Source organism: Ovis canadensis, chromosome 15 (assembly GCF_042477335.2).
Source record: "Ovis canadensis isolate MfBH-ARS-UI-01 breed Bighorn chromosome 15, ARS-UI_OviCan_v2, whole genome shotgun sequence".
Lineage (NCBI taxonomy): Eukaryota > Metazoa > Chordata > Mammalia > Artiodactyla > Bovidae > Ovis > Ovis canadensis.
In genome coordinates, this window is record NC_091259.1 from 31,272,917 (window position 1) to 31,295,301 (window position 22,385).

The following is a 22,385-nucleotide window of genomic DNA, read 5'->3' on the forward strand; positions in this document are numbered from 1 at the left end:
GCAAAAACCTAATAACCCAATTAAAATATGGACAAAGGACTTGAACAGTCCTTTGACTGTTCTCCACATATTTCTCCAAAGAAAATATATGAATGGCCAATAAGCACATCAAAAGATGCTCAAATTTCTAGACCTTTTGTGCTCAGCTGCTCAGTTGTGTATGACTCCATTGACTGTAGCCCACCAGACTCTTCTGTACAAGGAATTTTTCCCAGGCGAGAATACTGGAGCAAGTTGCCATTTCCCACTCCAGGGGATCTTCCTGACCCAGGGATCAAACCTATGACTCCTGCATCTCCTGCATTTGCAGGTGGATTGTTTACCACTGAGCCACCTGGGAAGCCAGACCTCAGGAAAAGGAAAGTGAAAATTACAATGAGATACCGCGTCCTACTTATTAGGCTGACTGTTGAAAGGAAGAAAGAAAGAGAAAGAGAGGAGGAAAAAAGAGGAAGGAAAAGAGGAAAGAGGAAAGAGGAAAGAAAAGAAGTGTGAGCAAGGTTGTAGAGAAAAGTTGGAACCTATGTGCATCACTGGTGGGAATGGAAAATAATGCCACAGCTGTGGAAAATAATATGGCAATTCCTCAAAACATGAAACCACGTGATCCAGCAATTCCACTTCAAGGTGCATACCCAGAAGAAGTGAAACCAGAGCCAGGAACAGATATTTACACACCCATGTTCATAGCAGCTATAGTCACAGTAATCAAAAGGTGAAAGGGACCCAAGTGTCCGCCGATGAATGAATGGATAAACAAAATGTGGTATATGCTTACAGTGGAAAATTTGACACATACTACAACTGAGGCGAAGCTTGAAAACATTATGCTAAGTGAAATAAGGCACAAAAGGACAAATGTATGATCGTTCTTGTATGCGTCACTATTCAGGTTCATAGAGACAGAAAGCAGAATGGTTGTTACTAGGGACTGGGAGAAGAATGGGAATGGGGATTTATTGTTTAATGAGTACAGAGTTTCAGTTGGAGAAGGTGAAAAGTTCTGGAGATAGATAATGGTGATGGTTGTACAATGATGTGAATGTATTTAATGAGAAGTGTACACTCAAAGTGGTCAAAATGGTTAATTTTATGTTACATACATTTTCTCATAATAAAAAAAGAAAAAAAAATTTAACTTTCCTCCAAATTTTATTTTGATTTACGGCTAAAATTGTGTAGAGGATGCTGTGCTAAGCTGCCCAGAGGCCACTTCCAGGGCTGGAGGACTTGCTTCTCCACATGGGAGGATGCTCTCAGCCAATCACCCTTGAGAGGTTGTCCTTGGCCTCAGAGAGCTGCCTCTCCCAAGATCAGGCTGTGTTCCCCAGGCAGCCTGAATCCAACAACCAATCCATGCAAGGATATTACAACTAGTTTCACAGCTCCCAGGGTCTGACTGAGGCCTTGTGGGGCCTGTAGCAGGGCTTAAATTCTCCCTCGATCCAACCTGTTTGCTTCCCTTTTCATACAGGTGTTGAAAGCACTCTCTAATAAATTTCCTGCAAAATAAGAAAAGGAAGGAAAGAAGAAAAAGAAAGAAAGATAAAGGATCCAAAATGACAACAGCACTCCTGCATTGTGATTCTGCTATAAAAAACTGTGCTAACAACTAGATAAATACATGGTGTGAGGCTTGAAATGTGGCCTTTGAAGTCATCAGTGCAATGGTTTCTCTTTGCCTCCATCCCATCCTTGGTTTTTGTGGTTACTATCATCATTCAGCTGGATCGATTGATGAGTGGGCACCCGTCCTTCACCGGGGCCTGAGTGGCCTTAATCAGTGAGGGAAGCATGTCAGTGACCTAAGCCTCATCACCCAGCAGAACCTAGACATCATTTCTCCTGTCAACCACGTCAGGAATACGAGAAGCTAGGAGAGAGGTCACTCGAGCTCGGTGGTCCCCTTTCCTGGATCACACTCCCTCTCTAGGCTTGCCTCTCTCTCCCCAGTCTGTCCTAGCCCCAGCCCACTGTCTCTAGCTGTGCTCGTAGGCAACTGTGTTTCCCAAAATGTATTTCACTCATGTCAAATGTGAAATTGAGCTTCTTGGATATGTGTGGGCCCTGAGATTATGCCTTAGTCCTCCTTTTCAGCACCAACATGAAAGAAATTGTAAAGGAGGAAAAATATCCATGAGGGCATTTGACTCTAGACTAAATTCATTTTTCCAAGCAGTCTAAGTTAGACAATAAGGTGGTGGTAATGGTGAACAGGAGTTAGCAGCCAACTGAATTGACTTTATAGCCTAATGATTAAATCTTTATAGTAAAGAGATGAAAACCTGCTTTCAAGTTTCCTTCTTCCTCAGGCTTGCCTTTCTCTCCTTGTCCTTATCACACTTGTGCTCCATCCTCACGCGACTCTGAGAGTGGGCCACATCCCCAGCTCTCCTTCCTGGCCAGTCTTCCATTCCTGGGAAAGTGATCTCTCCTGTTCCCCATGAATGCTGCTTTCTCAGAGACCATTCATGACTTTCCAACAGTCAAGCCCAGGGAACTTTTAAGTCTTATTTGACCACTTCAAAACTTTCTTCTTCTTTTCATTTGGTGACATTATAATGTTCCATTTCTCTATCTCTCTGACCGAGTTTTCACTCTTTCTTTGGCAGTTCCTTCTGCCCACAGGTTAAATATTGATGGAATCTGGGCTCCTGTCCATCTGACTGTCCATCTTCTGTACATCTCCGCTTGGATGTACCTCAAACATCTCAGACTGTGCATGTCCAGAGCTGACACCATTGCTCCTTGGCTTATTACCTTGTCCAAGTCTGCCCTTCCTCTTCCACCCCCAGTCAATGTCACCAGCAGCTACTTAACTGCTCATACTGGAAGCTTTGACATCATTGCTTTCTTGAGATATTTGCCAGATATCCCTGAGTTAGAGATGTCTTCTTTGGCTCCCCTGTGTGTGCTCAGTTGCTCAGCTGTGTCTCTTTGTGACCCTATGGATGGTAGCCCACCAGGCTCCTCTGTCCATGAGATTTTCCTGGCAAGAAGACTGCAGTGGATTGCCACACCCTACTCCAGGGGATCTTCCAGACCCAGCGGTGGAACCCATAACTCCTGCGTCTCCTGTATTGCAGGCAGATTTTCTACTGCTGAGCCACAGGGAAAGCCCTCAGCTCCCCTGTACAGAATGCGAATCCTCCCCCCAACTCCCTCTCCCTGTACCCTTCTTCATTGCCTCTTATTTGCTCATATCACCATCTGCATGCTACTTGTCAATTAATTTCTATCTTCCCCATAAGAACAGAAGCCTATGAGGCAAAGATTCTCTTTTGTCCACTGCTATGTTCTCAGTGTCTAGAACAGTGCTAGGCACCTAGCTGATACTGAATAAGTATTTCTTGAGTGATGAATGAATATGTATTTATTGCATGAAAACAACTCTGATTTCTTCCCCTGCCTTAGACTCCAACCTTCAGAGAGTTCCAAAGTCCCACTGTTTTGTCTTGGAAATAGTTCTCAAATCTGCACCCTGTTGGCTCCTTCTCCAGGGTCACTCCTTGGATCAGGACCCACCCCTTTCAGAGCACTACTGTGGCCTCCCAGTTGTTCTTGCTATGGCTGGTTTTATAGTCCCTTCTCCGTTTTACTAGGGAAGCTCCATCTCTGAAACAGTCCTGAGTGTCTCCTTCCTCTGCTTCAATCCCTGGATATTCACTCAATAGATACTCATTACGGTGGACTTGACAACCTGGGACCCCACCCCCGCCAATGGGGAAAGAGGTCTGAGTAGGGACACAGTTCTGTCTCATTTCAAAGTGAGGCTCAGGAAAGAGCTGTCACCCAGAACCCAGAGATGTGGGGACTGACAAGTAGAGAGCTGATGAACTGGACACAAATGACTGATCCTGTTAAAAGAACGCAGGAGAGACACATGGAGTGTGGACTGGAAGGACTGTGGGCCAGAATTCTAGAATGAGTCATCACAACAGAGAGCAACAGCCTTACAGGGCAGGGAGGGGCTGGAGAGAGACAGAGAGGGGAAAAAAAAAGAAATTCAGTCATGCTGAAGTGAGATAGGATTTCCACACCTGCCTGTGTTGAAAAGCTAAAAATAGGGACATTTGGGGAAAAACTGTGAGGAATCTTTTAATTCCACAGATAGGGGCTTTAGGGAAGGAAGTTTGCAGAGAAGGGTGTGTCTCTCACTCTTGGTAAAATTGGAAACAGAAAAACTATATTTTAGGTATCCCAACCTTCACTGTTTTCCTTGCCCCCTCAGGCTTGTTCTCCCCATCTTTCCCTGCTATCAAAGTCTCTTCCTTAGGAAAAAGTCTAATATATTTATCCACTTAAGTTTACAAGGCTTAATGTGACAATTTTACATGTTAGCCGAACCTCATGTCTGAAGCCAAAGATGCTTGGCTGCAATACAGCAACCATTAAAACAACAACAGTAACTATATAATTCATTGTACCCAGCACAGGGCTAAGCACAGTGGTTGCTCAATAAATATTTACCAAAAGACTTCAAAAAGCATTATTTATATTATCAAACTCTGGACACAATCTAAATATCATGCTAAAACCATTGAAGAACTTTGGAGATGAAGAAATATTACATTGCTATAAAAGATTTCAAAAGACTTTTTAACAACTTGGGGAAATGCTTATCATGAGATGTTAGGGAAAATGAACAGCATTCAAAACTCTACTAGACTATGTCAATGATAAAAATCATATGCATTTATAGAAGACTTAGAAAAGCTGTGGGTATCTCTGGAATCTGTGGGATTTGGGGGATATTTTTAGTTCTTTCCACTTCTATGTATTTTAAAATTATTTACAGTTGGTATGAGGGAATTATTACAAAGCAAATGTTGTGAAAGATAGATTTGGGGGAGGAAGCCCTTTTTAGGGACCCATGTATTTCAGTCTGTTGGTGTGGCTGGCCTGGTCAAATACATGGGGGTGGGGGATGGGGGAGGGGGGGTAGGGGCCTCTCCAGTAATGCAGCCTGGCTGGTTAACCAGCAGAGAACGGGTTTTAAAAGAGTGATACAGCAGTGGAGAGTCTGACCTTTGAAGAAAAATGGAGTGCATGGTGATGTTGGTTTACTGGTGCTTTGAACACAGGCAGGCAGCTTTCCACTGGGAGGGTTTCTCTGTGCTAGGCTAATAGGCTAGTCCAGCAGCTAGAACACTGCTAGCTCCTGATTCTACTTCACCTTTTGTTTCTTAAACACTCAAGCCTTGCTGGGGGCTGAAACATGCCTATTTCCACCCTGCTCCTCCACCCTCTTCTGTTTAAAATACAGCTGGAAGATTCATTGAAACTCTTAGTGTTGGTACCTCAGTGATGATGTGTATTAAACTCTTTAAGAACTGAGGTTGTAGCCCTTGTAAGAAAATACTATTTAATACAGTGCCTATACTATAAAACCTACATTAAAAAAATCTTGGTTTATAACAGATTTCAGCATTTGTAAACAAGAAAACATTTTCCTTCAGTTATTTCTGAAAAGCCTCTCTAAACATCTGCGTTTTTCCCTTAACTTCAGTTGCTTCCCATCTCCTTCCCTTGGGATTTGTTACCTCTGTGAGGCAAACTTCACAGCCAGTATCGAACAAACCAATAAACAAAACCCAAACCAAACCCCACAACAGCGATCCCCATCCCTCTCCAAATTTCTAATTTCCTGCACTTAAAATTAAAAATGAAGTCCTAGGCTATTCTTATAATTCAAGGATCTTAAGATCTAAATGGAGGATTTGACAACTTTGAAATTCTACGCAAACCTAAGATTTTCTTTTTATTATCTACTAGTTATTAAAGTACCCAAGCTTCCTGATGAAGGCAGGCTGGACGGCACTAAGGACCGCGGAGGCTTGGGAGAATTGTGAAAAGAAGAAATCCCAGCTCTGCCTGGAAGACTGCGTGTGAAAGAGCCCGACTCCTCCGGCGGCTCCAGGCCACGTTTTGCAGGCGGCCGCATCTGCCTCCCCTGTCTCTCTTACCTCCTTCATGTGAGGCACTATTTGTGGCCGGCGTGGTGGAAGGACACAGTGAGGTTCTCACCCCCGCCCCCCGCCCCCAGCTCCCATCCCCAGTTCCATCAAAGCGAACCCGGGCCAGCGCAAGGATCTCCGAGTTGCGAGTGTGCTGAGGCTGGGACTGTCACTCATTCTCCGATCAGCGCGTGAACGCATCTCGGCAGCGGCTGGCAGGAAACAATTCTGCAAAAATAATCGTACTCAGCCTGGCAATTGTCTGCCCCTAGGTCTGTTGCTCTGCCGCCGTCCACACTCGCTGCAAGGGGGGGCAGAGAATTTACCGCGGCAAGAACATCCCTCCCGGCCAGCAGATTACAATGCTGCAAACTAAGAATCTCATCTGGACTTTGTTTTTCCTGGGAACTGCAGGTACATTTTCAAAATTATTATTCTCAATTTGATTTGCTCATTGCCCCCTGCCCCCTCCTCGTCCCCGAGGAACGCTGTTATTTGGGGGTGGTTTTACGTGGAATGCTAAAGGTGTTCATTTTCCTTGAGCTGAGGAAGGAGCGCGTTGTCCTTGCAGCCCAGCCGAACCCCGCGCCCTCCCGGGCTGCCTGGACCGGGACAGCCTCCCCGCGCAGCGAGCGCCGGGCGCCCCTCCAGCGCGCCCGCCCTTCCCACTTTGTGTGCCCGCGGCGCTGGGAGCCGAACCGTCCGCTCCCGGGGACGCTGCGGTCGCGCCGGCGATGGGCAGCGCTCCATCCCCAAAAGCAGGCGGCGGATACCATAGCTCGGTGGTGCAGCCGCACAGGCTCGGCTTCCGTGGGGAAGGGGTTTTCAGCCCCGGCTCCACGAAAAGTGAACAATAAGGCCGGGGCAGCCGCCCGCGATCGTTATTTCCCCGGGTCTAATAAAGTGGGACTCGCCGCCTTTGCCCCTACCCCCTTCCCTCCCCGCCCCGGAGAAATAACGGTTTGCAAAAATGGGGCGAAATGGGCAGAATCTCAGGGCTGTGTGGCCGTTGTTGCACCTCCCTGTCGATATGACGTTAGTTTTTCATTTGCCAAATTGCTGGTTAGTTGCAAAGCCTGCTCTCGGCCCAGAGCAAGGAGGGATGGGAGGGTCGAGCGCTGCGTTTTGACAGGAGGAAGTGCGGAGGGGCGGAGGGCGAGGAGGGCGTGATCGGGGCTGCCTGGTGTGTGTGTGCGCGCGCGTGTGTGCGCGCGTGTGCCTTCACACGCACCGCGAGCCCCGTGTTGCACGGTGCGAGAGAAGAATGGCAGGTAGCTTCTCGAAACACCTCGCCTCAGTCTCCTTTCTTTGGGCGAGGTTCCCGATCCTGGCAAAGTGCGAACAATAGGGAGCTGGGAGGAAGACAGTAGTGATGCTCCCGCGGGTGGAGGGGGCCGCGCCGCCGCCCAAAACACCTTGGCGGCCGGGAGGGAGGTGGTTTTTTGTTTTTGTTCCCCCCCCCTCCCCATTTGGGGTATTTCCATCCTAGATTCCCTGGAAGATTCTTCTGTGCGTGCCCACCCTCCCCTCCAGCTGCTCACTCCACCCCACCCCGCCTCACCCCACCCTGCCTCACTCCACCCCACCCCACCCCAAGATTTGCGTTTTGGAGCTGACGGACGGGAATAAAGGAGACGGGGCTGCAGAGTGCTGGGTGGGGTGGGCGGACATTCTGGGCTGGGGGGTCGGGGGGCGTGTGCTGGGAGAAGCTCCCGAGGAGAGCCGGACGGAGGGGTCTGTGTGTTGTGACCGCCGCTGCCAGGCGCCGCTGGAGTGCCCCTAGACCGCCCGACCAGAGTGCTGGAGAGCGGGGAGCACCCAACGCACCCCCTCCCCGGGCGGCACGAGAGCCGCGCGCGGCCGCCGCCTCCAGCCAACTCGGGTCTCTTCTCCGGCGACCAATCAGAGCGAGGCTGGCTGGGCGGGAAGCTGCGAGAGGCTTTTTATTTCGGCGCGGGTGGCGGCCCGGGGCTGCCAGCACGGTCTCCCGGTGCGCCAGCCTAACGGTCTCGCTCACCGGCCCCCACCCAGGCCGGGAGGAACCCCGCCCTACGGCCGTCCCCCCGCCGGCCCGCAGTTTCCGAGGAGATAACATGGAGTCGAGGTGGTCCCAGGGAGGTCTCCCGGCCCGACCCGCCCGTGCTCGCCCACTCGCGCCTCCTGCACGCCGGCTTGGACCATCCCTCCCGCTCCTCCGGCACACACGCGCGCGCGCGCGCACACACACACACACACACACACATACATACACACACAGACACGGGTTCGCGCGTGCACGCCGAGCCGTCTGGGCCGGAGCGTGTGGTCCGGGAGGGCGCAGAGGCTGGGCGCACCGACGCGCGTGCGCTGACCGGCGCGCCTCGGGCCGGGGGCGACGCCGGGGGCGGGGCTTTGGCCGGGGGGCGAGCCTCCAGACTGGGGGCCATCCCCGGCTGACCCCTGGTTCTGTGCCCACTGCCGGCTGGCCAGGGGCGCCCTGGCAGGTCTTCGCACGTCGTGTCGGTAGGTCTCCGGCGCGCGATTGATTTCCCCGCACCGCACGAGTATGTTTGTGTGATTCTGGGGCCTTCTGTCCCCTAGGTGGGGGCATGACCATACAGACCTGATCTTTGAGGGGCTCTGGGGGATCGCTCAGCTGTCCTTTCCAACCCCGTGATGGGTGTAGCTCTTGGTGTTGGGATTCCCTAGGGAGTTATAGCAGGTACACGCCCAGGGAATCCCAGATTGGATGTTCTTGGCTGCCAAGGTATGGGTGGCTTTCTGACCAGTGTTTGGAAGGAAAGCATCCTCTTTCGGGGGCCGTAGTAACGTGAGGATGGGGAAAAGGCAGAACCAACGAGAAACACATGCAGGGTTGCTTAACAAAAGAAAGAAGTTGAGCGGTTTTCCAAAGAGAAATAATTTTCTATTAAAGTATTGTTTTCACCATTTTAAAAAACAATGTAGAGTTCAAGTCACAGGGTCAGGACGGAAACAAAAATGACAGCGCAGTCTTGCCCTCTCTCCCTCTTTCTCTCCCACCCACATATACATACACACACGTTTTACTGCCGTTTTGGTTTTTTGCCTCCAATATTCTAGCATCTCCAGGGACAATGGTAGTTAAGTTACTGCTAGACTGGGAACACATGAAAATTTAAATGTATGGTGTGTTCATCTTAATATACCAAAGGAATCGTGTCCGCTGCCGCTCAGTCATTTTGGTATCTTCTGCTCCTTAGTAATAAAGTGAAAGGCTGTGGAATTACAAATTTGAGTTTATCATGATGTCAGTTTTAGGGGTTTTGTGGAAAAATTGATTGAATGATCTGGAATGGTTGTTAAGTCATATTTATTTGATAATTTTTGCAATTCTCTGCCAACTTGGTAGACTCAGGGAGTGATCAGGACTGGTTTTCTAATAAGTTGCACCAGATTAAGAACAAAGAGCACCTTTGCTACCCAAAAGCTAGCTTGCGTATATATATAGTACATATTGATATCATTCTCTAAATGAAGATATGTTTCAGCGGAATTTGCTGTCAATACAGTTATGGTGAGCTAAAATTTTTTTTTTATTGGTTTTCATTTTAAGATCAGTAATGTATGTTTCTGAACAAAGTTTAATGGAATAGAGCTGCTCTGTGCTTAGTCTGTCAGCTGTGTCACTCTTTGCCACCCGAAGGACTGTAGCTCGCCAGGCTCCTCTGTCCATGGCATTTCGCAGACCATGGCATTTCGCAAGCCCACTGGAGTGAGCTGCCATTTCCTTCTCCAGGGAATCTTGCTGACCCATGAATTGAACCCTCATCTCTTGCACTGGCAGGCAGATTCTTCACTCCTGAGCCACCAGGGAATGCCATAGTCTAACACTTACTGTTTTTTAGAGTCAGTTTTTCATCAAGAAGCTTCCCCTGTCTTCCCCTGACAGATTAAACTTGATGACTTCTTTCCAGATACCTTTACCCAGAATCTTTTTTTTTTTTTTGAAAATAATGTTAAAATAGCAGAAAATAGCAGGACACATGCTTGTTCCATAAGGTGGTTCATCGAAGTCTCTATAATTGATTAAGCTATGGGTTTGTTGATTTAAATGGTGATTGTTTCTTGAGTTTGATAGTTCAAGAATTAAAGTAGTAATTGTTTGCAAAAAAATTCATGGTGTGGATGTGCTTTTTTCAAGGACTGTAGGTGCTTAGTCAAAGCAGCAATAAGAGAGAAAAAAAAACCCCACAATTTTGAGAGTTTTGCATAGCACTTTTCTTTGGAATACATTTATCATTAATTAGCTTCCTCAGATAAGTAATATGTCATTTAATGTAAGTGATCTATATCTGTTTTTTTTTTTGTCACAGGGAACATCCTAATTGCCTTTCAAAATAAATAGCACCATTTGTCATTCAAATACTAATCTTTTGACATGACAGATGTTTTTGTTTGCTGCAGAACCTAGTTTTGTAAATTACAGACAGTATCTTGTAAACTTCACACTGCTTGAAATAGGGACTTCAGAATTTCTGATCCAAGCAGTGAGTCTTTTAAGGTGACAAAGCCTCTATTTAATATTAGTTTGATGAATTCCCCACGTTTACGTCTTCACAGTTGAAGAACTGGGGCTGCTTCCCAGACTGAAAGGGATTTCAGTGCTGATGACAGACCTCCAAAGATATTTTACAGACAGTCCTTCCTGTCTTGGTGAAAAATAAGTGGTTGACTACCTGTTGCTAATGAACAGTTTGAACTTTCCCTGCTGCTCTTGGTTCTGCAGGGCTGGAGAGCAGAACCAGTCAGCAGGGAGAGGAGAGAAGAGGTTGGCACCTGCCCTGGTCAGTCTTCTGGGAACAGTCGCTCTGGCAGGAGACAAAGGCATTTTTAAAAGGCTCTCCTGTGCTACTTAAGTATTGAGCTTTTGAGCACACACGTCTTATGCTGTCGATATAAATATTTTAATGTAAATTCCATAATTGATAATTCTTCAGTTTAGGTATTATTAGATAATCCTTCAATTCACCTAACACTATATAGGCTAAGAAACTTCTGGAATGTTAAAAGAAGGGGCAGGAAATTATACATAGCACTTTTTTCCAATCTTAACAATGAATTACAAATTAAACCACATTGAAAAGGTGACTCAGCAGGCCATATAATGATAACGGCTGTTTGAGGTGTGAATCAAGAAGGCAAAGTTAAGATTCCTTTAATTAAAAAGGAAGAAACAATACAATTCAAGAGAAGGATTTTGTACATCTCTTAAAATACTCAGTGAGGCTTTGAGCAGTATTGTCAGAGTCGGCCTCTTAGGAAGAGTGAATAGCCAAGGACCTCTCCGAGTCTTGATGAATAGGTCTCTGTGAGATCCAGAGTTTCTCCTATGAGAAGGCCGGGTAGTGAACCTCCCATCAGCAATCCAGGCAGATGCACTTAACCACTGTGGAGTGGCACAGCGCAGAAGACCATCTGAGGGCCAGAGGCGTGTCGACTCTCGCCCTTTTTGTTATTGCATCTTAGTGCCACGCTGAAAACCATTTGCTAATGTACAGGGATGTAAATTATTTGGCGTTGCCAGTGGTGCCATTATGCCCTTTGATTTCACCGTGTTGAAACGCCGTCTCTTGGCTGAAGATCCTCATTAGAGCACTGCCTTTTGATGTTGGTGTGGGTGCCAATGGCGGCCTTTCAGGCACGTTCAGTACACTACCCTTGAAATGCTGTTAGGCCGTGTCTACATGCAGCCACTGAGTTCACTGTTTTCAGTTAGGCACACTTTTTCCTTCCTGCAGAATTAATTTAACTTCCAAGCAATCACTCAAAGAGGACTGTGCTAGAAGAACAAAACATTTGGTCTGTCTTGTGTACTTGAGTGTGTGTGTGTGTTAAAGGTTTTAATGAACCTGTTAGGCATTCTGTTTCTCCAGATATATGTAGATACGATTGTAGATATGACTTCAGTTCAAAGATTGCTTCACTGGTGGGACTTGACAGGCTTTTGTCTAACCTGTGTTCCACTGGATGTGCTCACTGAGTACGTTTTGATTTGTAGCTGCAAACCCTGGCAACATCTGGCCCTGTTTTCCATTCTGTACCATTCCTGAGAGATCAGATTACCTCCCCATTTAGGAATATTCATAGTGGTGTCACGACAGTAGGGATTGGGTTACAATAGGTATTCTCTTAAATAGTTCATCAAATATGTTTATTGAGTGCCAGCTTTTTATCATCAGCTCTGTGGCAAATTACAAAGCACTGTGATGACCTAATTTCTGCTGTCAAGGAACCCTGCGTGTGGGAGAGCCTAGAGATTAAGCGTGGCCGGTGGCCCTCGGGTGACACCCCAGGCACATGGATCCTTTATTAGTTGTCTGATCCCAGGTGACTCAATTCAGTTCTCTAAGTTTGTTTCCTCTTTTGTGAGGTAGGAAAATTAGCAATACCTCTTTGTTAGAGACTTGTGAATATTTCAGAATGCACATGAGCTGTGCTTATTAAAGAGAAAGAGGGGTGTATATGGACCTAGAAGAAAACTTATTCAGACATCATGCTCTCTTTTTAGATAGACTTGAAAAAAGGATGTTAAAGTGCTGTATTTCACTGATTAGAACTAGAATTTTAAAAATCTTGTTTTAAATATGCCTGCCATGTTGTTGGTTATGAATACTTCAGAGAGAAAGGGGTCTTAGGAGGTTGAAAGTTGTTAGCAAAAGGATTCTGGGTTTCATGGAGCCGAAAAGTCTGTGATTTTGAAGGCAATTCAGAACTCTCTTGCTTTTGATTGTGAGCACAGGTCACCAGAGCCACATCGCCCCCTGAGCCTTGGAAGGAACCCATGTAGCTAAGGAGCCCATGAAAACATCTGACTTGCCGTAGCAACTGTGTTGGCCTGCTTGGGCCCACTCGCCTGAGAATACAAACTAATTGTTCCAGTGTGTACCTTTACCTTGTAAAGGTTGTTTGTGTAGTGCTTTGAAGATGAGAACCATGTATCGAAATCAAAGTTATTTTTGAAAGGAAAAAGCTATTTGACCTATATTTTATAGACTGTCTATAGTGAGAACTGAGGTGATTAAATATGTCTCGCTGCAGATATTTTTATAAATTACAAACTGGAATAAAAATAATTGCTCTTATTATTCAGATGAGTCAAACATAAGTGCCCTATTGGGGAGGCTGGAAGAGGTTTGCCAACTAAGGCATAGGATACTGGAGAAGAGACTGATGGTTTTGTTGTAGCCATCAAAGGGGATAAACTGGATATGTAATCCTAATTGGTGTATCTTATTTATCATCTGTATACAATTCACAGATGTTTTGATCATTATGTCTTTTAATCTTCATATCTTTTATTTGGTAAATATTAATCAAGTAGGTACTGGATGCTGGGTGCTAGGAAGGCAGTGGTCAACATCATCCCTCTATAGAGCTTCTAGTCTCAGAGTGTGGAGGAATATAGACATTAACAAAGAAATTCACATGCGTCTTTATAGTTACATATTCTGATTAAAAAGTAAGAAAAGGAGCAGGGTGCTATGAGATATTATCAGGGGGAAATCCATCTTTGGGTAGTTGGAGAGGTAAACAGATAACTTTAAAAACCTCTCTGTGAAGCAGGAAGGACAGATGCTCCTCTTAGTTGGAGGCATGGCTGATTGACTGCTTAACAAATCTTGGTTGAATCACAACAGACATTCCTGACTTTCTCAATTCAGCGAACTTTCCTGAAACCTTGTGATGGTCAAATAGTTTCAGGAATTGTGCTGGGTTTCAGTTATGAAGTCCAATAAGGCGTGTCTCTGCTTCTGGAGCTTACCATCCAGTGTGGGGGAGACAGCCTGTACTTATAAATATAGACATGAATTAAATACCATTGGAGCACAAGGAAGGAAGCAATTAATTCGGCTTGGGGCTCCCTTGAGGTGGGTAAGGGGCATCAGTTTGCCTTCAGTGGATGGAGAAGGAAGAAGAGGTGATTCAGCAGAACCAACGCATAGAGACGTGGATATATACAGTCATATCTGGGGAACAGTGTGGGGTGCTTGGGGAGAAGTGGCTAGAGATGAGGAGGAAAAACAATTCTCAGGGCCAGATTGTGTTAGGTCTTGAAACAGAAACTGAGGCTAGGAGAGTAAGTGATTTACTCACGTGAAGCTCGGACTGTAACTTACTTTCTCTGACTGCATTTCATCCTTTTCTAAGATTAGGATAATTTGAATACATATAGGATCAGCCAGGCCTCCCGGGTGGCTCAGTGGTAACGAATGTGCCTGTAGGGCAGGAGATACTGAAGACAAGGGTTCGATCCCTGAGTTGGGAAGAACCCCTGGAGTAGGAAATAACAACCCACTCTGGTATTCTTGCCTGGAGAATCCTGTGGACAGAGGAGCCTGGCGGGCAACAGTCCACGGGGTCGAAAGAGTCAAACATGACTGAGGTGACTTAGCACAGCATTGGAGTACATGCCAAGCAAAGGTGACTTGCTTGGCTTCTGGATCTGATGGAAATGGGGGGGAGTGGTAGGCAGTATTAAGCGCTTTGGAGTCTGACAGGTCTAGGTCAAAGTCACTGCCACTGACATTCCACAAGTTGCTGCATTTCTGAGCTCGCCCCCTCTCTGTAAAATGGGAAAAGTGACACCTGCATTATGGGTTTTGGTGAACTTAAATAATTCACAGATGTAAAATCGATCATATCTTACACATATGTAAGATAGATACTGAAAGCTGAGCTCTGAAGAATTGATGCTTTTGAACTGTGGTGTTGGAGAAAACTCTTGAGAGTCCCTTGGACTGCAAGGAGATCAAACCAAATGCTAAAGGAAACCAGTCCTGATTATTCATTGGAAGGACTGATGCTGAAGTTGAAGCTCCAATACTTTGGCCACCTGATGCAAAGAACTGACTCATTGGAAAAGACCCTGATGCTGGGAAAGATTGAAGGCAGGAGGAGAAGGGGACAACAGAAAATGAGATGGTTGGATGGCATCACCGACTTGATGGCCATGAATCTGAGCAAGCTGTGGGAGTTGGTGATGGACAGGGAAGCCTGGCATGCTGCAGTCCGTGCTGCAAAGAGTTGGACATAACTGAGCGACTGAACTGAATGGAACTCAGTATCTGGTTTTAAAGTTCATCCTCCATGGAGGTTTTGTTTCAAATGGTTATTAAACAGGTGTGAATGGGATGTGCAGAGTTTGTGCTGGAAGCCAAGGGGAAAAACAAAATACATTTAAGTGTATTATATTGGTCCTGCAGAGGCTTTCAGATGGCTGGGGCAAAAACAGTTACTTAGTTCAGATGCTAGGAAATCCTGAAAGATACTGTGTGAGTAAGTGCCTAGAGAGAAGGAGGCAGGCAATAACTGTGAGAATTATTCAGAAAGCCAAAGATCATCTTAGTCGGTTTTCACGTCTGGAAAAAGGTGTGGCAGAGCTGCTGATCTCAAGCTCCGGGATGCAGGATAAATAAGAGGAAGGACCAATTCTCTGTAGGAGGAGACGCTTCTAGCTGGAGGATCCTTAGTATTGAGGAGCAATGACAGCAGACTGGATATTGGGACAGGTCTTATTAAAATCTTAAATGCGAAACAAAGGAGGGGGTGCTACTGGGGATGTAAGAAAAATCATTTTTTTAAATATTTAAGGGGATAGTCAGCGGCTGCTGCTGCTAAGTCGCGTCAGTCGTGTCCGACTCTTAGCGACCCCATGGACTGCAGCCTACCAGGCTCCTCTGTCCATGGGATTTTCCAGGCAAGAGTACTGGAGTTGGGTGCCATTGCCTTCTCCGTATAGTCAGCTACAGCAATGGAATATCTGCTGTGTTAGGCTCTGCATTTGATGCCAGTTGTGAATTAGCAGAGAAGTAAATAGGGCCTAATCGGTCAGGATCATTGCAATCCTTAAAGGAAGTTTTGGTTTCATGTGGCAAGCACTGTAGGGGCTGGACAAAATTGTGAGTTGGTGAAAGGATTTTTTGCTGCATTATAAAAAGTCAGCTAGATGATGGAGAACTTAAGAGACTGGGAAATGGGAGATCCAGTTAAAGCTGCTTTGAAGGCCTGTGAAGTGCAGTGAAAGTCTTTTGTTTTAAGAGTAGGAAGATGTGAATGTGAAGAAAGGGAACAGTTGGGCTTAGATTTAAAAGATTTGGGTTCAGCATTTGGCTTTGTTATCAACTAGTCTAGTTAATCTGTGAAAGTTGCTTAATATCTTCAAACTGTAATTTCCTCATTTGAATAGGAAAATCAAATCAAATAATATATGTGAAATTCACCACAAACCAAAATACTTAACTATACCTTTTATTAATAGACACACAGCTGAAACGTCTTACAAAAATCAAATTCTGTGTATCAGAGCTGCTTGTTAAAGAAATACAACTGTGATATATCAAGATTTTATAAAGCAGATAATCTTGGAAAGATACACTTGTGGTAACTTTGGGTAAGAATGAAAAGGAGATCACAAATCAGCCAGAAGAGGAAATGATAGGTCCAGAATGGCCGCAGACTGAGAGAGAAAAACATTTATGCTGTAAACCCAAAGTAATGCAGTGATCATGGCACTGTCAGCCTGATAGGGAACTGGGAAGAAGGGCTTACCTTGGAGCAAGAATGGATACCCTCAGGTTTATGCACATTAGGTTTTAGAAAAAATCTGGGCATCCGTGTGTCTTAACTTGTAGGTCAGTATTTTTCAACCATGGGTGGTGGAATCTATTCAGTTGACTTCTACTAGCGTTAAAGGAAGGAAGGGAAAAAAAGGGAGAAAGAAGAAATAGAATAAAATAGAAAGAGAGTATATCTTATGTAGTAAGGGTAGATATTGTTTTGTGAAACTTCTGTTGATCTGGTTGTGATGGAAAACATATATCGTGTTATGACTCAGGTCAAAAGAGTTAGAAAGCTAATGTCATAGATGGAAGAATATAGGACTAGAGAGAAGGGAAGACTGCCTGTAGTGCAGAGAAGGGATAGGGAGGAGATTTAATGGGTGGGGGGAGAGGGAGAAGCAATATCAGTGACAATACTTACTGAGCATTGCTGCAGTCTGTTAGCTGCAGATGTAAAACAAAACCCCAAACCTCTCAAGTACAATTCCTTGACAGTAAGAGAGCTTACTGTCTAGTGGAGAATGAAAAGACGGCTGGGAATACCAGGTAGCGTTTAAAGCCAGTACGTGGCTCAGGTTGTCGAGGCAGGATAAAGATTGCCCATGTACCAGGGGAGATGGGAAAACTCTTCACAGTGTAAATGAGAGCTGAGAGAGGTTTAAAGGAAGGATTTAGCATGGATGAGGTATGTTACTGTTGCATGTTTGGGTGGAAGCTTGGAGGTAACCCAGCTAAGGAGATCAAGAAGACAGAGTCGTCGTAGTCCATATTTTGATCCTTTTTCAGTGGAGGGAAAACACTGTGAATTATGACTGGTACCTTGTGGAGTCTTTATCACACCTGGAGTATTTATGCTGTTGTATTTATGTAGCATCTATAATGGTACTTGTCCATAATTTATGAAGTGATAGTGAACAAATAAAGGGGACCAGAGCCTCGCAAGTATGAATGCCTGGGTTAGAGAAGGATCATAATGTTAAGTAGAAGAGTTGGAAGGCAAATGGAATTTATAAGCATAATCTGTTTTGTTTTAGAAATCTTTTTCACTTTTTAAGACTGAAAGAAGATTATTTTTATACAACCTGAGCTTTCTCTAATGAGCTTTATGTTCCAATTGCAAAACAAGAAGTGCAATAAAAAAGAGGACAGAGGTGCTTATTGTGGTTAAGAGAATAAGGAAGATGAGACTCAAGGAGAATCTTTGGATTTGGAGGAGAATGGAAACGTCAGAGTGATTTCAGTCGGAGAGTGAAATTCAAGTGTTTAGAGTCAAAGGTGGAGGAAGAACTGATACCTTAAGACACTTGGCCAAAAGGAAGGGAAGAAAAGGTTGTTGGGAAGGCTTCAAGCTCAGGGCCATCTGGCACTACCCGCACACCAAGGGAAAGAGCCAAGAGAGACTGGTAGGAACACGCACATACCTTTTTTAAAATTTCTAAACATTTTTATTATTGCCAAAGAAATCCCATACCCATTAGTTTTCATGCAAAATCTTCTAAAATCCGTCCTGCCCGTCACATTTTAGATGCATTGCGTTTATCAGATCAGCAGAGGAGCAGCTGGTAATGGCTGAGATTGACCACTTTTCCAGTGTTTGTTTATATTTCATCTCCCAAGCATCTATTCTGTCCACAGTAGATACTGCCACTCACCAATCAAGCTGTGGTTGCCATTTGATAATTCTATTCAGGACACAAATGGAAATCTTAAAGACCTGCTGTTGTATGCGTGAGAAGATCTAAGTTCAGTGCAGGCACTTTGATTTAAATTGATATTATAAATTACCTTCCTTTCTTAATTGACTGTTTTTGGTGTTCTATAGGCAATGCATACTGTAGGGGGTGCCCCATGGATCTTTTATATCACACTTGATTTAGAAAGGTGGCTTTCCTGCTGTCCATGACCTTGAGCCAATAATTGAATTTCTCCGAAAACTCAGTTTATTTATCTGTGAGACAGGGATAATAATACCTACCTAAAAGGGTTATTGTGAAGATAAAATGAGGTAATTCATACAACTGTCTGACACATAGTAAACTCAGCCATTTTTTCCCATTTCCTTTCTTTCTGCTAAAGTTCACAGTGAAGGGGTGCACAATGAGTGTTGGATTTAAGTACTGATTATAATTAGAGTCACATTTTCTTCCATTTATTTTTCATTCTCTGAGAGTTCAGAGTTGAACTCACCGTTGAGTTGCGACTGAGTTAGAAATGCCACGGCGGATTGCTTAGCTGTTTTATCTTTAGTGAAAGCAAAGTGGTCTTGATTTTGAGAAAAGTAGAAGTTTATAGAGGAAATGAGTTCATAGAGAATCTTCTTTCTATTTGCATAGAGTTAAAATTAAACTTGTCAATGGTGGAGGCTTCAGTTCAGTTGCTCGGTCGTGTCCGACTCTTTGCAACCCCATGGACTGCAGCACGCCAGGCTTCCCTGTCTGTAGCTAACTCCCGGAGCTTACTAAAACTCATGTCCATCAAGTTGGTGATGCCATCCAACCATCTCATCCTCTGTTGTCCCCTTCTCTTCCTGCCTTCAGTCTTTCCCAGCACCAGGGTGTATTTAAGCAATGACTGCTGATAAAGACCCTGTTAGCAGCACTTCCTTAATGTGGAAGTCATTTTTCTGGCAACCTTTCTTTTTTGGAGCATGAAGAATGAAAAATTAAGGGAAAGAGTGAAGAAGTGAAGGAATGAAGCCTCTGGATAGCCTAAATAGATAACCCCCAAGTCCATGCCCTGAATTGTATGCATTTCCTTTGTAGTTTTAGTTGCTCAGTCGTGTCCGACTCTTTGCGACCCCGTGGACTGTAGCCTGCCAGGCTCCTCTGTCCGTGGGACTTGATTCGTTAGACATTAAATAAAGACATTAGACCTTTATTCAGAAAGAGCTCATATATTCTTAATTAATTTTTACACTGTACCACATTTATAAAGGCTCCTATATTCAGATTAGCATCAAGGAAACATGACTGCTAGGTACAGGTACACTGATGGGAAGAAGATGCAGTATCTTGAATGGATGGGACAATTCTGAGAATCAAACTCAAGAACATAGAAAGCATGTCAATCACAGCCATAGTATTTGGTTAAAAAAAAAAAAAAGCCCTATGCATCACAGATGCTAAGGGAATGTCTCTAAAACAGTGCAGTATAAATAATGCCTATTCATAACTAAACCTCATTTTCAAGCAGCAGGCAACAATTATACCGATTCAGTTATTGAACATATGTCTTTTGTGTTCAGCTCTGTGCTAGGTGCTAAAGGAGCTATGATTTTTTTCCCATATAGTTGAGAAATAAAGCAAACATAAACGTAGGTACCATTATCTATGAAAGAGGTAATGTAATTAGTGTTAGTCATCTGGAAAATTGACTCGAGACATTCTAATCCCCAAGGATTTAGGACAAAGATTTCATATTTCATTCTTGTAAAGTGACTTTGTTATACTATATAGCTTCTCAGCTTGGCTTGAAGCCCACAGTTATTTACCACTAAGATAAAGTGGGTCAGCTTGTTTCCCTTTTCTCTGCTAAGTTATACTAAATATATCTTCAGATTAAAGATCCTAACTAGTCAAGCAATTGCAATTACTTGGTTGTCACTCCTGTCTTCTTTCCTGAATTTAATGTTTGCCTTTGGCAAATTGAAATGTCCACATTTAAAACGTTAAATAATTTTATGACTTGAAACAAAAAGCATTCATCCCCAGTCCCAACTCTTTCTACTCCGTCTTACCCCTCCTTAACCCTCCAACCTTTGATTTTGACTCCTCTGAAACGGCCACTTTCTACTCATTTACCTGTTTCCACATTTTTATCTCCATATTTATACTTTCTTAATTCCCAGTTTTATTGGAAAGACTGATGCTGAGGCTGAAACTCCAATACTTTGGTCACCTCATGCGAAGAGTTGACTCATTGGAAAAGCCGCTGATGCTGGGAGGGATTGGGGGCAGGAGGAGAAGGGGACGACAGAGGATGAGATGGCTGGATGGCATCACCGACTCGATGGACATGAGTCTGAGTGAACTCTGGGAGTTGGTGATGGACAGGGAGATCTGGTGTGCTGCGATTCACGGGGTCGCAAAGAGTCGGACACAACTGAGCAACTGAACTGAACTGAATTTCCAGTTTTAGGTATTATTTACTGACTTTTTCCTATGGGAGTTTACTACTCTTACACACTTCCCACTCCCTCCTACATTACCGTGGACTCCCAATATTGCCATTTTTCAATTTTTTGTTAAATCGGTATTTAATGTTTACATTATCATGACCATATAAATATTATTCACAGCTGAGCCTTTATCAGTGCTATGACCTTGTTACCTTTCTTTTATAGTTTTCTGGATTTTTTTGAGTGTATTATGGCTTCAGTTTTTTTAGCTTAGTTTTCTACATACCTATCACTAATTCATGGTTACGTTCTCAGACTGAAGTATATATCTCATCTCAATATGTTAAAATATGGTTATTTTCTTTTTTACCCCTGTTTTTCTATCTGGGCTGTAAATTTTCTAAGCTTGTGGCAGTTCATTTATGTTTGCCTGGTATATAATTCTCTACATTGGAAGTTGTTTTTCCTGAGAATTTTGAAGATGTTGTTCCAGACTTTCTAACTTTCTGTTGCATCTGTGAAATTCAGTGCATTCTAATTTCTGATAATTTGCATGAAACTTACTTCTCCTGTAGAAGGCTTTAGGATCTTCTCTTTACAGTATTTATTGGGGTAGATTCTTAGCGGGCCTTTTTAGTGTGGATATTTATGTCCTTCAATGCTGGGAAATGTTCCTACGTCATTTATTTGGCATTTTTGTATCTTTTAAATTTGTTTTTCTGGAACTCTTATTTAGAAATTGGATTGATCATCTGACTTTTCTTATCTTCCATCTCCTATTACTCATTTCTTGGTCTCACCAAGCCTCCGTCCTTTGTTTCCTGGGAGGTTTTCTCAGTTTTTTGCCAACATTTCTGTTGCATTGTCTGTTTTGCTAACATATATAACGTAAAGAACACAAAAAGATGGAAACATACAGCATATTAAAAATTTCTAAGAACTCTTTTATGTGCTCTGAATGTCTCTGTGGTAGCACCTTCTTCTTTCTTGATGCAGCAAATTTTATGTCCCTGAGTATTTTGGAATATTTTCCTTGCTTCCTGTATTGTCTTTTTCCTTTGAATTCCTCTTTACTATTGGGTTTAGCCTCTCTGCTGTGTTTCATATTGTCTCCTTTCATTTCTCAATCTTGAATGGTCCCTGGATGCCTACTAGTAATTAGGAGTGAGACGCTGAAAAACCATGGGGATGCTCTATGTGGGTGGCTTCACTGCAAGGGGGATCGTGCACAGACCTGGTCCCTTGGATGGGGGACATGCAAACCCGCCCATTAGTACCTGTGTTTTCTCTTAAGCTATCAGCTGAAGAGAATCCAACATTTTGCAAATGACAGGGTATAAGTCTGACTGTTCTTTTTGTGTAAGCTGAGTGGGAGATATGGTTTGGGGATATTTTATTCAGTAGTCAAGATTTCATTTAATTCTCCTATTTGCTGTGGGGCACTTCTGCTCTCAAATGCCTGATATCCCCAAGAACAAAGACGCTGTCATTTAACTTCTCCAGCAATAAATATGCAGTAAAGACTGCTGGAGTGAAGAAGAATGCAGGATGGGAGATGAGATAATACTGTAGGTTACCTGTGTGTGTCTCTGTGCGTATGTGTCTCTGTGTGTGTGTGGTTGAAGTTAGTGGTATGAGAGGACTGTTGGTAAGAGAAAAATTGTTAGTTTTAATTTGGAGCAGACTGTGAGAACCCTCCGGTGACCTGTCTCCTTCAGGGTTCAAATTTGC

At 44.1% G+C, this 22,385-nt stretch overlaps 1 protein-coding gene across 18 annotated transcripts in view; it reads left to right on the forward strand.

The window, feature by feature from the left end:
• The first annotated feature begins 5,975 nt into the window (after positions 1-5,975).
• Positions 5,976-22,385, forward strand: part of NCAM1 (neural cell adhesion molecule 1) — a 368,148-nt gene continuing 351,738 nt past the window's right edge. For 16 of the 18 annotated variants that reach the window (XM_069555043.1, XM_069555045.1, XM_069555046.1 and 13 more), the window contains exon 1: positions 6,090-6,371. In XM_069555043.1, coding sequence (XP_069411144.1) covers positions 6,320-6,371 — 52 coding nt within the window. In that variant the 5' untranslated portion in view covers positions 6,090-6,319. Of the gene's footprint in view, positions 6,372-22,385 lie in introns of all 18 variants that reach the window. The other 2 variants (XM_069555054.1, XM_069555053.1) reach the window with 2 other exon arrangements.